This window comes from Staurois parvus, unplaced genomic scaffold, assembly GCF_062004578.1.
Source record: "Staurois parvus isolate SC_StPar_1 unplaced genomic scaffold, SC_StPar_1.0 ptg000318l, whole genome shotgun sequence".
Lineage (NCBI taxonomy): Eukaryota > Metazoa > Chordata > Amphibia > Anura > Ranidae > Staurois > Staurois parvus.
In genome coordinates this window covers 4,314,144-4,327,769 of record NW_028318114.1, presented here as the reverse complement: position 1 = coordinate 4,327,769, position 13,626 = coordinate 4,314,144, and the positions used below count along the sequence as shown (strand labels likewise).

General features: G+C 40.0%; 1 protein-coding gene across 2 annotated transcripts in view; it reads left to right on the top strand.

Moving 5' to 3' along the window:
- Nucleotides 1-13,626, top strand: part of LOC149457498 (potassium channel subfamily T member 2) — a 1,188,731-nt gene that overhangs the window by 774,227 nt on the left and 400,878 nt on the right. For both annotated transcript variants that reach the window (XM_089683639.1, XM_089683638.1), the window contains exon 16: nt 2,570-2,799. In XM_089683639.1, coding sequence (XP_089539765.1) covers nt 2,570-2,799 — 230 coding nt within the window. The remainder of the gene's footprint in view (nt 1-2,569; nt 2,800-13,626) is intronic.

Sequence of the window (13,626 nt, the reverse complement as noted above, 5' to 3'; positions counted from 1 at the left end):
CAGTATAAAATTATGGGATTTCACAAGATTATTTATAATGGACATGATTTCCATCAGGAGCTACTGGACTTATCAAACATGTTACCACTAGTAGGTTTTACGTTTTTTGCTTTTCAATACACTAAGTGTATTGCCTGGTCTGTTAATCTTCTTACCTACCAACCCAACCTGAGTGCAGTTGTTGTTCTATCATGTTAAGTATGCACAAAGACAATGTATTAGAATCTTTTCAAGAGCATCAAAACACTGTTGAACTCAATACCATGATGGTTAAAGCTGAAACACGTGCTGTAATATTATCTGCACAAATAAATTACTATGGGGGAATTTACTAATACTGGAGCAGACAGAATCTGGAGCAGCTGTTCATAGTGGTAATACACCTTTATAAAAGCCTACTGAAATATAAGCCTCAGATCAGGGGTGGACTGACAACTCATGGGGCCCCCGGGCAATAGGGGATCATGGGGCCCCTGTGTCCTTGCCCAAACTCAAAAAAACCTATGAAAAAGGTACCAGGGGCATCTCATGGGGCCCCCTACTGACCCCAGGTCCTTGGGCAGTGCCAGAGTTTCCAAATGGTCAGTCCGCCCCTGCCTCAGATGATACACAATAATGAAGCAAACCCTCCTCCTAGCTGCAGCCCTCTCTCCTCCAGAGCCCTCTAATGCTCACAGAGCAGATTGCATTTGTTAGCTTCTAGGACGAAGGGCTAGGGATCTAAGATAACACACTCCACAGCACAGAGAAGAGTGCTGAGTATAATCTGAAACCTGAGTGGAGGGAAGGGATACAACCCTCTGTACACAGCCTCAGTGGGAAACATGCATATTATCTTTTCAGTGTGCCTGCCAATCACCTGCTGCTTGCTAGGGGTGGGTGGGCTGTCACCATGGGTTGCCTGATGTCAGAGACCACTGCAATAAATGACGCAGGAATATTGTAGAGGAGTGAGAGAGTGACCAGGATTCACACTAGGTGCAAGAAATTGAGGCAAACATACTTTTTCCTTGGAATATGATTTGTTCATTTTGCATTTCAAAGATTTACAACCACTTTAAGCTTTACAAATTAAAGCTAGAAGCTAATTTGTTACCATACATAGCTGCTCTAGAGTCCAGGTAAGAAAATGTTTTATTATTACAAAGAATTAAGCACATTCAGACATTTCTACATTTACAATCTGCCCACTTTGCATGTGTTATAAAAAACAAACAAACAAACAAACAAACAAACAAACAAACAACAATGCTATGCACCCTTTTTTTACTGCCCTCATTACTACAGGCAAACAAAAAAAATAATGAAATTGTATATTTCTTTAAAACAACTACCTTTATTTTACATATAGAATATTGTATCTTGCATATTAGAATAAATATGACAAATGTGGGAGAATAAGGTGGAAAGACAAGCATTCCCAGGACCAAACATGGCATCTGTGACAGTCCAGCAGCATTCATGACAGTTGAGGGCATGAGATAATGAAAGGTTTTCTATATAAATGCGTAATTGTCCTTTTCAGTTAGTATTTTGCACTTGTTTAGTCATAAACACATTGCTGTCTCTCAGTTGCCTTTACTGATTCTTTGAAGAATGTGTAGATGTTAGATCTGTCAATGCACCTTTTATTCAATTTTAATACACTCTTTCATCCAACCATACTCATAATGACCACGTGCTACCTTTTTTCAAAGAGGTACAACTGTTCCAAGAATCAGCAGTTAAGTAACAAGAAATAATTAGTGCCCGGGTATGCTTGATGTACACTCAACCTGCATGTTTACTGTTTCCCTGTCAAAAGAAATGTCATTCTGTTCACAGTCATTTTGTGATCTAAGTATCCTTGTCAGACAGCACAGTTAGGTTGGTGGCTTTTCTTTAAAGATGGCAATAAATAATTCTTAGTCAAGGGTCCAGCCTGTTGATAATGCAATGCAGTACAGTACTGATTACCTCAGAATGCTTGTATTTGAAAATAAATGTAATGATTTTTATTGAATACATAACTGGACTAAATAGTGTTTATATATCTGTCAGAAGTTCACCTGTAAAGGGAATTTATCTGCCTGAAAAGATACCACCTGGTAAAGCACCCATTGTTGGTTGCAGAGCAGCTAACTGTGCGCCTTCAATGAGACTTATATGACTGTCCTGGAATCCATGTACAGATTAGTTTTAAGATCACAGCATCACTTATACTGTAGATATTTTCACAGCATCTCTGTGGCAAATACTAGAGATTTTTACCTCTTCTGGTGGCTTCTTCATAATGGGAACATGGCCCTTACATCACCTGATTTTTACTCAACATTCTTGAAAAGCTTCAAGCATCTTTGCTTAAAAGCTTTCAGAAGTTTAACTTTGTTTTCATGACAGTGAAGTTATTCCATTCAAATCCAGATGAATGTAGAACAGAACTAGATCTCAGGACTATCTGAGCTTGGAGGTTAGTGTGCAGCATTCTCATTTCTCTGCATTGTAATAGAATTCATAAAGCTCCTGTATGATTAGCATGTCAAAGACTTTTCATCTCACAGATTCCCTTGATGCCCTCCTTATCTTTTAGATTTGGTGTCTGCCTTACTGGTGTTAGAAGAGAGGATAACAAAAACATCTTGCTAAACCCAGGGCCGCGGTACATCATGAGCTCTACTGACACCTGCTTTTATATCCATGTGACCAAAGAAGAAAATTCTGCTTTTAAACAGCATGAACAGTTGGAAAAATTACGCAGATACAAGTCATCCTATCATGGCCCATCCAGGCTACCAGTCCACAGTATAATTGCTAGCATGGGTTTGTATGATTAAATGTTCTTTCAAGTAATAATACTATTCCAATAAAAATAAAAATCACTGCACTGTCAAACCATTCATTTTGGGAAAGATGAAGATAGAAGCTTGTTTATGTATGATGTGCATGTAGTGTTCTGTATTGTGAACAAGCATATTTTATTTCAAATGCTTACACAGATTTCACTATTTATTTGTAAATGTTAAAAGGAACATTTGTCTTAAAGTGATATTAAACCCTGTTTTTTTTTACATTTTAGTTGAGAAAGTTCAGATTAATATAGTATAGCCTTCTCTCTGGAAAATGCACTTTATCCATATGCTAAGGAGATGCCCAAGTGTGTGTACCCCATACCAGTGTCTATTGAAACACACAGTGCCTGGAAAGCCAAACCCCTGCTCGCTCCTTCCAGCAAATTGACAGACAGGGATAGGTATCACTCCCTACTCTTCCTGTCTCCTTTATAACCCAGAATTTCCGGGAACAACATTATCCTGGACCTGGTGGCAGTGACAAAAGACAGTAGGTAACAATATGAGAACAAGGGGTTAAAAATGTACTAAGGAAGTTTTTTACTTTAATGCTGTGAATGCAATAAGGTCAAGTATGCTAAGCCTTTGCTAATGCCAGCGAGTTTAGCAAAACACAATATATGCCTGGATCATAAAGTAGAATGATTATGAGGATTCCTTTCTAAACTGAAATCTATTACTGTTAGTCTCTAGTAACCATTTAAAACTTAGTCTTTGAATCACTTCTCTATGCTCTGGACCTGCTGCACTGGTGTAACCCATAAAAGCCACATAGGCTAAAGTGGAGTTTATGCTAATCTAAACCCATTTACTTAAATCTCAAGTTTTAAACAAGTTAGCTGCCTTAAAGGCCCTGTTTAGGCATTTCCAGGTATGGGGTGACAATGCTCAGTCCCAGTCTCTCAATTGAAGACTAAAAAAAAATGCACTGATTCTAATTGCAGGCAATTTCTCTTATTATTACTGTAGCCCTCTTTAGGGAGGGGGGTTGAGAAAATACCCACCCCAAACAGGATTGTGTGCTTAACCTGTAGGTGCATAAGAGCACCAGAACCTTTGCTAAGCGGAAAGGTCCTCTGTTAACAGAAGGGATTCCCTTCCTGGGAAATTAAACATTAATCTAATCAAAGTAATTGGGAGCAGAGGAACAACTGCAACCTGCATATAGAATTTCAACTGGTTTTTGTTGGGACCATAGACATTTACTAAAGTGTAGAGGCTGTTATTCAGTTGTCATTAGAGATGAGCGAATTATTCAAAAATTTGATTCGGCTGATTCGCCGAATTTGAGGAAGAAATTTGATTTGATGCGAATTTAACTTATAAAAAGGGTTTCTAGGCTTCAGAGAGCCTTTATATTAGTGCAGAACACTGTACCTTTAATTTAAATGCCCTTGGAGATGAGGAAGGAGAAGGAGAAGGAGAAGGATGAGAAGAAGGAGAAGGAGAAGGATGAGAAGAAGGAGAAGGATGAGAAGAAGGAGAAGGATGAGAAGAAGGAGAAGGATGAGAAGAAGGAGAAGGATGAGAAGAAGGAGAAGGATGAGAAGAAGGAGAAGGAGAAGGATGAGAAGAAGGAGAAGGATGAGAAGAAGGAGAAGGAGAAGGATCAGAAGAAGGAGAAGGATGAGAAGAAGGAGAAGGAGAAGGATGAGAAGAAGGAGAAGGATGAGAAGAAGGAGAAGGATGAGAAGAAGGAGAAGGATGAGAAGAAGGAGAAGGATGAGAAGCAGGATGAGAAGAAGGAGAAGGATGAGAAGAAGGATGAGAAGAAGGAGAAGGATGAGAAGAAAAAGGATGAGAAGAAGAAGAAGGATGAGAAGAAGGAGAAGGATGAGAAGAAGAAGAAGGATGAGAAGAAGAAGAAGGATGAGAAGAAGGAGAAGGATGAGAAGAAGGAGAAGGATGAGAAGAAGGAGAAGGATGAGAAGAAGAAGAAGGATGAGAAGAAGAAGAAGGATGAGAAGAAGGAGAAGGATGAGAAGAAGGAGAAGGATGAGAAGAAGAAGAAGGATGAGAAGAAGAAGAAGGATGAGAAGAAGGAGAAGGATGAGAAGAAGAAGAAGAAGGATGAGAAGAAGAAGAAGGATGAGAAGAAGAAGAAGGATGAGAAGAAGGAGAAGGATGAGAAGAAGAAGAAGGATGAGAAGAAGAAGAAGAAGGATGAAAAGAAGGAGAAGGATGAGAAGAAGAAGAAGGATGAGAAGAAGAAGAAGGATGAGAAGAAGGAGAATTCCAAGCCGGCAAAAAGTGTATCTGCAGAGCTCCGCTATTTCTTAGCGGAGCTCTGCAGATACACTTAGCGGAGCTCTGCAGATACACTTTTTGCCGGCTTGGAATTCTTCTTATTTTCATCCTACTTCTTCTTCTTCTTCTTCATCCTCATCCTCAGAAGAAGAAGAAGAGGATGAGGATGAAGAAGAAGTAGGATGAAAATAAGAAGAATTCCAAGCCGGCAAAAAGTGTATCTGCAGAGCTCTGCTAAGTGTATCTGCAGAGCTCCGCTATTTCTGACAGTTCTCTGACATTCACTCCATACAGCGGTTGAAACATTGTATCTATTTGTTTCCATTTATAGGCTATTTCTGACAGTTCTCTGACATTCACTCCATACAGCGGTTGAAACATTTTGCCGGCTTGGAATTCTTCTTATTTTCATCCTACTTCTTCTTCTTCTTCTTCATCCTCATCCTCAGAAGAAGAAGAAGAATGAAAAGAAGAAGAAGAAGAATGAAAAGAAGAATGAAAAGAAGAAGAAGAATGAAAAGAAGAAGAATGAAAAGAAGAATGAGAAGAATGAAAAGATTCTTCTTCTTCTTCTTTTCATTCTTCTTTTCATTCTTCTTCTTCTTTTCATTCTTCTTCTTCTTCTTTTCATTCTTCTTTTCATTCTTCTCATTCTTCTTTTCATTCTTCTTCTCATTCTTCTTTTCATTCTTCTTCTTCTTTTCATTCTTCTTTTCATCTTCTCATTCTTCTTTTCATTCTTCTTCTCATTCTTCTTTTCATTCTTCTTTTCATTCTTCTTCTTCTTCTTTTCATTCTTCTCATTCTTCTTCTCATTCTTCTTTTCATTCTTCTTCTCATTCTTCTTCTTCTTTTCATTCTTCTCATTCTTCTTTTCATTCTTCTCATTCTTCTTCTCATTCTTCTTTTCATTCTTCTTCTCATTCTTCTTCTTCTTTTCATTCTTCTTTTCATTCTTCTCATTCTTCTTTTCATTCTTCTCATTCTTCTTCTCATTCTTCTTTTCATTCTTCTTCTCATTCTTCTTCTTCTTTTCATTCTTCTTTTCATTCTTCTTCTTCTTTTCATTCTTCTTCTCATTCTTCTTTTCATTCTTCTCATTCTTCTTCTCATTCTTCTTTTCATTCTTCTCATTCTTCTTCTCATTCTTCTTTTCATTCTTCTTCTCATTCTTCTTTTCATTCTTCTTTTCATTCTTCTTCTCATTCTTCTTCTCATGAAGAAGAAAAGAAGAATGAGAAGAATGAAAAGAAGAATGAAAAGAAGAAGAAGAATGAAAAGAAGAATGAAAAGAAGAATGAGAAGAATGAAAAGAAGAATGAGAAGAATGAAAAGAAGAATGAAAAGAAGAAGTATTCCAGTACAGCAAAAAGTGTATCTGCAGAGAGCTCCGCTATTTCTGACAGTTCTCTGACAGTTCCTTCACATTTACAGCGGTTGAAACATTGTATCTATTTCCGAATAAAAACATCTGTATCCTAAATGGAAACAAATAGATACAATGTTTCAACCGCTGTACATGTGAAGGAACTGTCAGAGAACTGTCAGAAATAGCGGAGCTCTCTGCAGGGACACTTTTGCCGGCTGATCGTGAAAAATCCGATTCGCGCACCCGAAGTATGCTAATATTCGGATTCGCCGCGAATCGAATTTTTCCTGAAATTCGAAACGAATTCCACTTCGCCTGGTTCGATTCGCTCATCTCTAGTTGTCATATTAGAATGTGGTAGCGACCTTGAGGGTTGATGGTTTCTGATATGTGTCGGAACTGGATAGAATCTTTTATGGCTGTAATGACCCCGTTTTGTTTTTTTTTGAAGTTAGTGGCCATGAAGATGTTTGGGAAACGATGGAGGTGAAATTTGGGTATTTTGTTTGTAGCGAAGTGGGATTCTTGAATAAAGAGGATGTCGGTCTGAAACTTTCTAGTTTCTTTTTGGAGCATCGATCTCTTGAATGGAGAGTTTAAGCCACGGACATTAAGGGATGTGATGTTGATCATTGTGCAGGTCTTTGAGTGCTAAGCGAAATGTTTGAAGTGATATTTGAAAGGATATGAGATTGTGTGAGCGTATCCATGTGAGGGAGGAGGTAATCAGATGTGAGAAAGCGGTTTAGGTTCGGTTGCTGGATTAAGGTGGAGTTTCCATGAAAGTTCATCGTAGATCCGTAGGTGTTAAGGCGGGTTGAGCGACTGGTGGTGGTGCCAAGGAAGGAGGTGAGAAGAAAAAAGGAAGGGGGTAAAAAAAAGACTTGCGTAAAATGCAAGTGGTCTGAGTAGCTTGAGTTGCTACTTCAGATGTGCGGGGTTCGAACAGGCTTTGACCATAAAGAAGGTCAAGCCAAACAATTTCTGGTAACATATAACTTCTATAACTTGGCCGATCGCGAGAGATTAGTGAGGGGAAACAACATCTTTGAGGTGTTATGTTGATGTTGTAGCGGAGGTGAGCAGTGACAGGCTTAATCAGCTTCCATATTCTGAGAATGAGTAGGTGCGTTTTGTAGTGTGTCTTCAGGGATTATTTTCCAGGTTTTAAGCAGGTCCAGGCCCGCTTTGAGATTTTTGATGGTGAAGTCTTTACCGTGTTGTTTTACGGTTACTTTCGTGGGGAATCCCCATTGATATGCTATACCATGGTTCTTCAGGGCTTTAGTAATGGTAATCATCTTTTTGGGGTTAAGTAGCGTGGTCTTCGAGAGGTCCGCGAATAACTGGATATTTGCATGTGTCGGTGGGAGTGTAGATGTATTTCTGGCCGCAAACATAATTTTATCTTTTATGTGGTAGAAATGGATCCGGGCTAAGACATCCCTAGGAATGGAAGCTGATAGGAATGATGGTTTAGGTAGACGGTGGGCTCGGTCTATAGCCAGCTCCAGATCGGAAATAGATGGTATGAGGAATTTTATATATTGTTGTATATAGGATAGTAATGCTTCATTAGTGACGCTTTCAGGTATACCCCTAAACTTGATATTGTTACGCCTTGAACGATCTTCTAGGTAGGCTAGTTTCAGATTAATTTGTTCAATGTCCGAGGTATGATCTGTGTGTGCGTCAATCAAATCATTGTGCGCTATAATGACGTCGCCCATTTTGGATTCAATATATTGTATTCTTTGTTCTTGATGTTTGACCACGCTAGTGATGTGTACTAAAGATGATGATAAATCATTATGCAGGGTTTGTTTGAGAGATAACAGCATGTTCTTCTTGCATATCTCAGTTACTTGTTGATCTGTTGCTGGGAATGCCTCTATGACAGGGAGGTCTGTGTGTATCTGTGGAGGTGAATCATTGAGGGCCTGGTATGTATGCTGCTGCTCAGGGTGCAATCTGATTCTAGACTTGGCTGGGCTTCTTGTGGTGGGGGACAGAGGGGGAGACAACTCACCAGGGTCCCCTGGGTACAGTGGATATCGCTGGGCAGAGTAGTCCCCTTGCTGCCTGCTGTCCCTCATGTCACTGCCGCCGGCGCCATCTTGGATCCTCCTGCGGGGCATGTCTGGGGAGGTTCGGGCACCTCTGATGTGGATCGCTGTGGGGTCAGAATTCCCTGGGGTCTGTGTGAGCTGCGATCGCTCTGGCGGCTGGACGGAGTGGTTTTACACTACACGTCCATACGGGAGCCGGCCGCACATGCGCCCCCCCCCCTGCAACCTGCATATAACATCAACCATAAGTATATAGACGCACACCAGTATGGAAATAGCACAAGGTTTACAGGAAGTCCACGGGTTATGAACAGGATAGTTTCTGTAGGTTTGTTCTTAAGTTGAAATTGTTTGTAAAATGGAATAGGTAAATTTTTTAAGTGTAACTCCAGACAAAAAATATTTTTTGAGTCTGGATAGCATAGGGAAGGGTTAACTGGCCATGCAATGATGTGGGATTGCTGACAGGTCCGCCGGACAGTAGGTGGCAGCATGCAGTGAGCAGCAAGATGGCTGCCCGATGGTTTCTGGGACTAGTATGACATCACGTTGCTTCTGTTCTTATGAATGAGTTGTATGTAAGCTGGATATTTGTAACTCGAGGACTGCTTGTATATAAGAAAATATTAATAATAGTACATACATCCAATGTACAAACAAGTATTATCAGCAAAGGGCCAGATAGGAGTCCTGGTGGAATTCTGAACTTATACCCTGGCATATAGAGTTTTAATATAGATACTTCCAGATGAATGTTGCAGACAACATCAGTGGTGATGGGGAGATCCTCCAACTGTTGTCCAACCACCTGGAATGCAACTTTTCACCAGAAGAAGCTGTGGTGTGGCACTGAAACTCAGAATGAACCTGTTTACTCTGCACTTTAGTCCCTCCTTAATAGTTTCTAATGTGACAATCAACCAAACCTCTAACTTCCAGAAGAGGCTGTTGGATGCCTAATCTGGCTTTAGCCTATGCTAGTTATCACACCCAAGCTACAGAATCACAGACTAAAATAACAGGCGATGCATATAACTAAAATAACAGGAGCTGCATCTAAACCCAATTGCATTAAAGATATACGCCTACTAATATCCTAGAAGATACCCACTACATACATACAGTAGCACAAACCTAGCTATCCGGTACCGTGCATGTGAGACAATAACAATAGGACAGAGACTTATCTGTTACTAGGACTCTAGATCAGAAAGTTATCAGCAGCTATATTTAAATAGCCAGAACACTTACCTAACAGTCACATCTTCTGGTCTGGTTAATATTCAGTATTGCAGTACTGCAGTTCCTGTAAGTAGACAAGTTGGCTCCTCTCTCTCCAATTCTTTCTTCTGGGGTTTCTCATCCAGCCTCTCAGAGACAGGAAGTGCTAATATATAATTAAACATAACACTGTAATATTAATAGTTAACAGTAGGAGGCAGAAAATCCCTACATTACCATCAGGAACTTCATAAAAGATGGTTGGCTGCTGCTGGAGTGAATGCATGTAGATTTGCATTTGACATTTTTAGATCAATAAAAAAATGATAAAAAGTCTGATTGTATAAACTAATATGTTATCACACTGATGAGTCTTTTTAACATAGCATGTGTTTTTTATTGATGTAAAAAATTGAAATACAAGCTTTAAAAATAATTTTTAACAGTGACCTGCAAACCTTCCTGACTTCAAATCTACAATTCAATAATACTCATTAAAATAACTGTGAAACAAGTGAGTACATATGCAAAATAGAGAGATAAACACAGTGGGGTTGATTTACTAAAACTGGAAAGTGCAAAATCTGTAGCAACTGTGCATGGTAGCCAATCAGCTTCTAAATTTAGCAAATTCAATTAAGCTTTGGTCAAAAAACCTGGAAGCTGACTGGTTTCTCTGCAGAGCTGCACCAGATTTTGCATTCTCAATATATCACATATATTATTACATTTAGAATGACTTAATAAAATCTTTTATTTTTCTTACATCCCAGGACACAGAGCATCTTTATATTCATAACAATAGGGTTATCAAAGAACATGAATAAATGGGACTTTAATGGTGCTAATCCTTTACCCTCAGAAAGAAATCAATCAAACAAATATGTCTAAAAAATAATTTTATTCTAAAAACTAATGATAAAATGACTAATGACTGTCTTTGACAGTACAATCAGTCCTTAAAAATATGTTGGTTGATCATGATATAATTATAATCACCCCATACACCCTCCCATACTTAATGTACAATATCAGATACACTAAATGTACTGTATATCCAACAGAGAATTGGATGATGACAATAAAGATAGTAAAGGAAGGTGTAATATCCCAATGTGTTTCGCCAGTTGAGCTACTTCAGTTGTTCATGGGGTGAAACTATTAAGAAGAATTTGCAACAGGTATAAAATTCATCATATGCCCGTGTTCTCTGCTGTCATGGCCAGGCATACAGTTGTGTCCAAAATTATTCAACCCCCACTGAAATTGAGTGTTTTGGCCAGTTTGACATTGCTTTTGATCATTCAGTCATCTTGCTTACATTTACATTAAAGAGGCACTTGTAGGTCAGACAAATATAACATAACAGTTATAATGAAATAACCACAAATGTCTTTTCTGTGCTCACAGCATTATCAGTTTTATTCAACCCCCAAGTGACATTCAATCTTAGTACTTAGTACAGCATCCTTTTACAGTTATAACAGCTTTTAAACGTGAAGCATAGCTTGACACAAGTGTCTTGCAGCGATCTACGGGTATCTTCGCCCATTCTTCATGGGCAAAGGCCTCCAGTTCAGTCACATTCTTAGGCTTGCGCACTGCAACTGCTTTCTTTAAGTCCCACCAGAGGTTCTCAATCGGATTTAAGTCTGGTGACTGCGATGGCCACTCCAAAATGTTCCAGCCTTTCCTCTGCAACCATGCTCTAGTGGACTTGGAGGTATGCTTGGGATCATTGTCCTGTTGAAAGGTCCAACGTCTCCCAAGCCTCAGGTGTGTGACGGACTGCATCACGTTTCCATCCAATATCTCCTGGTACTGAAGAGAATTCATGGTACCTTGCACACGCTGAAGCTTCCCTGTACCTGCAGAAGCAAAACAGCCCCAAAGCATGATTGACCCTCCACCATGCTTCACAGTAGGCAAGGTGTTCTTTTCATCATAGGCCTTGTTCTTCCTCCTCCAAACATAGCGTTGATCCATGGGCCCAAACAGTTCTAATTTTGTTTCATCAGTCCACAGAACACTATCCCACAACTTTTGTGGTTTGTCCACATGGCTTTTGGCATACTGCAGTCGACTCTTCTTATTCTTTGGAGACAGCAAGGGGGTACGCCTGGGAGTTCTGGCACGGAGGCCTTCATTACGCAGTGTGCGTCTTATTGTCTGGGCTGAAACTTCTGTACCCACATCTGACAAATCTTTTCTCAGTTCCTCAGCAGTCACACGGGGACTTCTCTCCACTCTACGCTTCAGGTAGCGCACAGCAGTCGAAGTCAGCATCTTCTTTCTGCCACGACCAGGTAGCGTTTCAACAGTGCCCTTTGCCTTGAATTTGCGAATGATGCTTCCTAAGGTGTCTCTTGGTATGTTTAACATCTTTGCAATCTTCTTATAGCCATTGCCCTTCCTGTGAAGAGAAATCACCTCTTCTCTTGTCTTCCTGGACCATTCTCTTGCCTTCACCATGTTTGTAACCACACCAGTAAATGTCTAGAAGGAGCTGAGTATCACAGTCATTTTAAAGCTGCCTAATTGGTGCTTATTATGCTTGATTGCTGCTCGGTGACATCCACAGGTGTTTTCAATACCTGATGGAAAGCACCTGTATGAACCTCTGTTCTTCAGAGTGGTAGTCTTTAAGGGGTTGAATAATTGTGGCAATGAAGAAACCACATAAGAACCATTTACTACTGTATTACATAAACAATTGATGTCATTTTAGTTGCATTTGGGTAGTTACAACGTCCTTGTAGGATTTGATTCTGAATACAATTCCAAATGTACACTATAGTCCCTAAACCCCTTTACAGCATTGGGGGTTGAATAATTTTGGACACAACTGTAGATATGAGAGTATAATGTGTTTTATGCATTTCAACGGCAATACACTCTGTTGTCCTCTGGGTGACCCAGAATTTGACTGGCTCCACAAAATTCGGCCCCTCGTAATTCACCTTAACCAAAAATTTGCAGTTGTCTATACTCCCCAGCAAAACATCTGCGTTGATGAGTCCCTAATTAATTTTTCTGGCTGCCTTTCACTCAAACAATTTCTCCCCAGAAAGTGTGTCAGATATGGGTTCAAGATGTAGAAGACCCGTGAGAGGGCAACATGCTATACATACAAGTTTCGGATTTACGAGGGAAAAAATAGTCCCGTGGAGGCCCCCGGATGCCCAGACTACATAGGAGTAGTAGCAAGATAGTTTGGGACTTGGTGTCATCCTTTTTCCATATGGGGTACCACTTATACGTGGACAATTTTTATTCAAGTGTGCCACTATTTAGACATTCGTACAATCTTGGAATTGGCGCAAGTGGCACCGTGCGACCTAATGTGTGCCCACCATTAGAAGTGGGTGGATGCAGGGTGGTATATTCTAATGGTGGACATATCACACACTTTTTTTGGCAGAGATTTCTTCTCTTTTTTTTCATTCAGCCCACAGGCTGCATACAAAAAGTAAGAACATAGCATATATACCCAACAAGGACCAGCGACGTACTGGTACATCACTGGACTTTGAATGGTTATACCAGGATGATGCCTACAGCTGCAGGCATCATCCTGGTATCATTTTTTTCAGTTGGCAATCAGCTTTCATGTAAAATAAATCCTAGTGGCTAATTAGCTGCAGGATTGCTTTTACAAGCAGCGGGAGATGATGCCCCCCCTCCCCTGCTGCCTTCCACGGGCTTCTCAGTCACTCCCTTGCCATCGGGGGAACCTGAGAATACAGCCGGTGTTTCTGCCAGCTGACCATAGAGCTGATTGGAGACCAGAATGGTGCCAATCATCTCTATAGTTTAAGAAATCGGAAGCTACAAGCATTTCATCACTTCAGTTTCACGGGATATAAACAGCGCCATTTGTAAATTGGGAAAA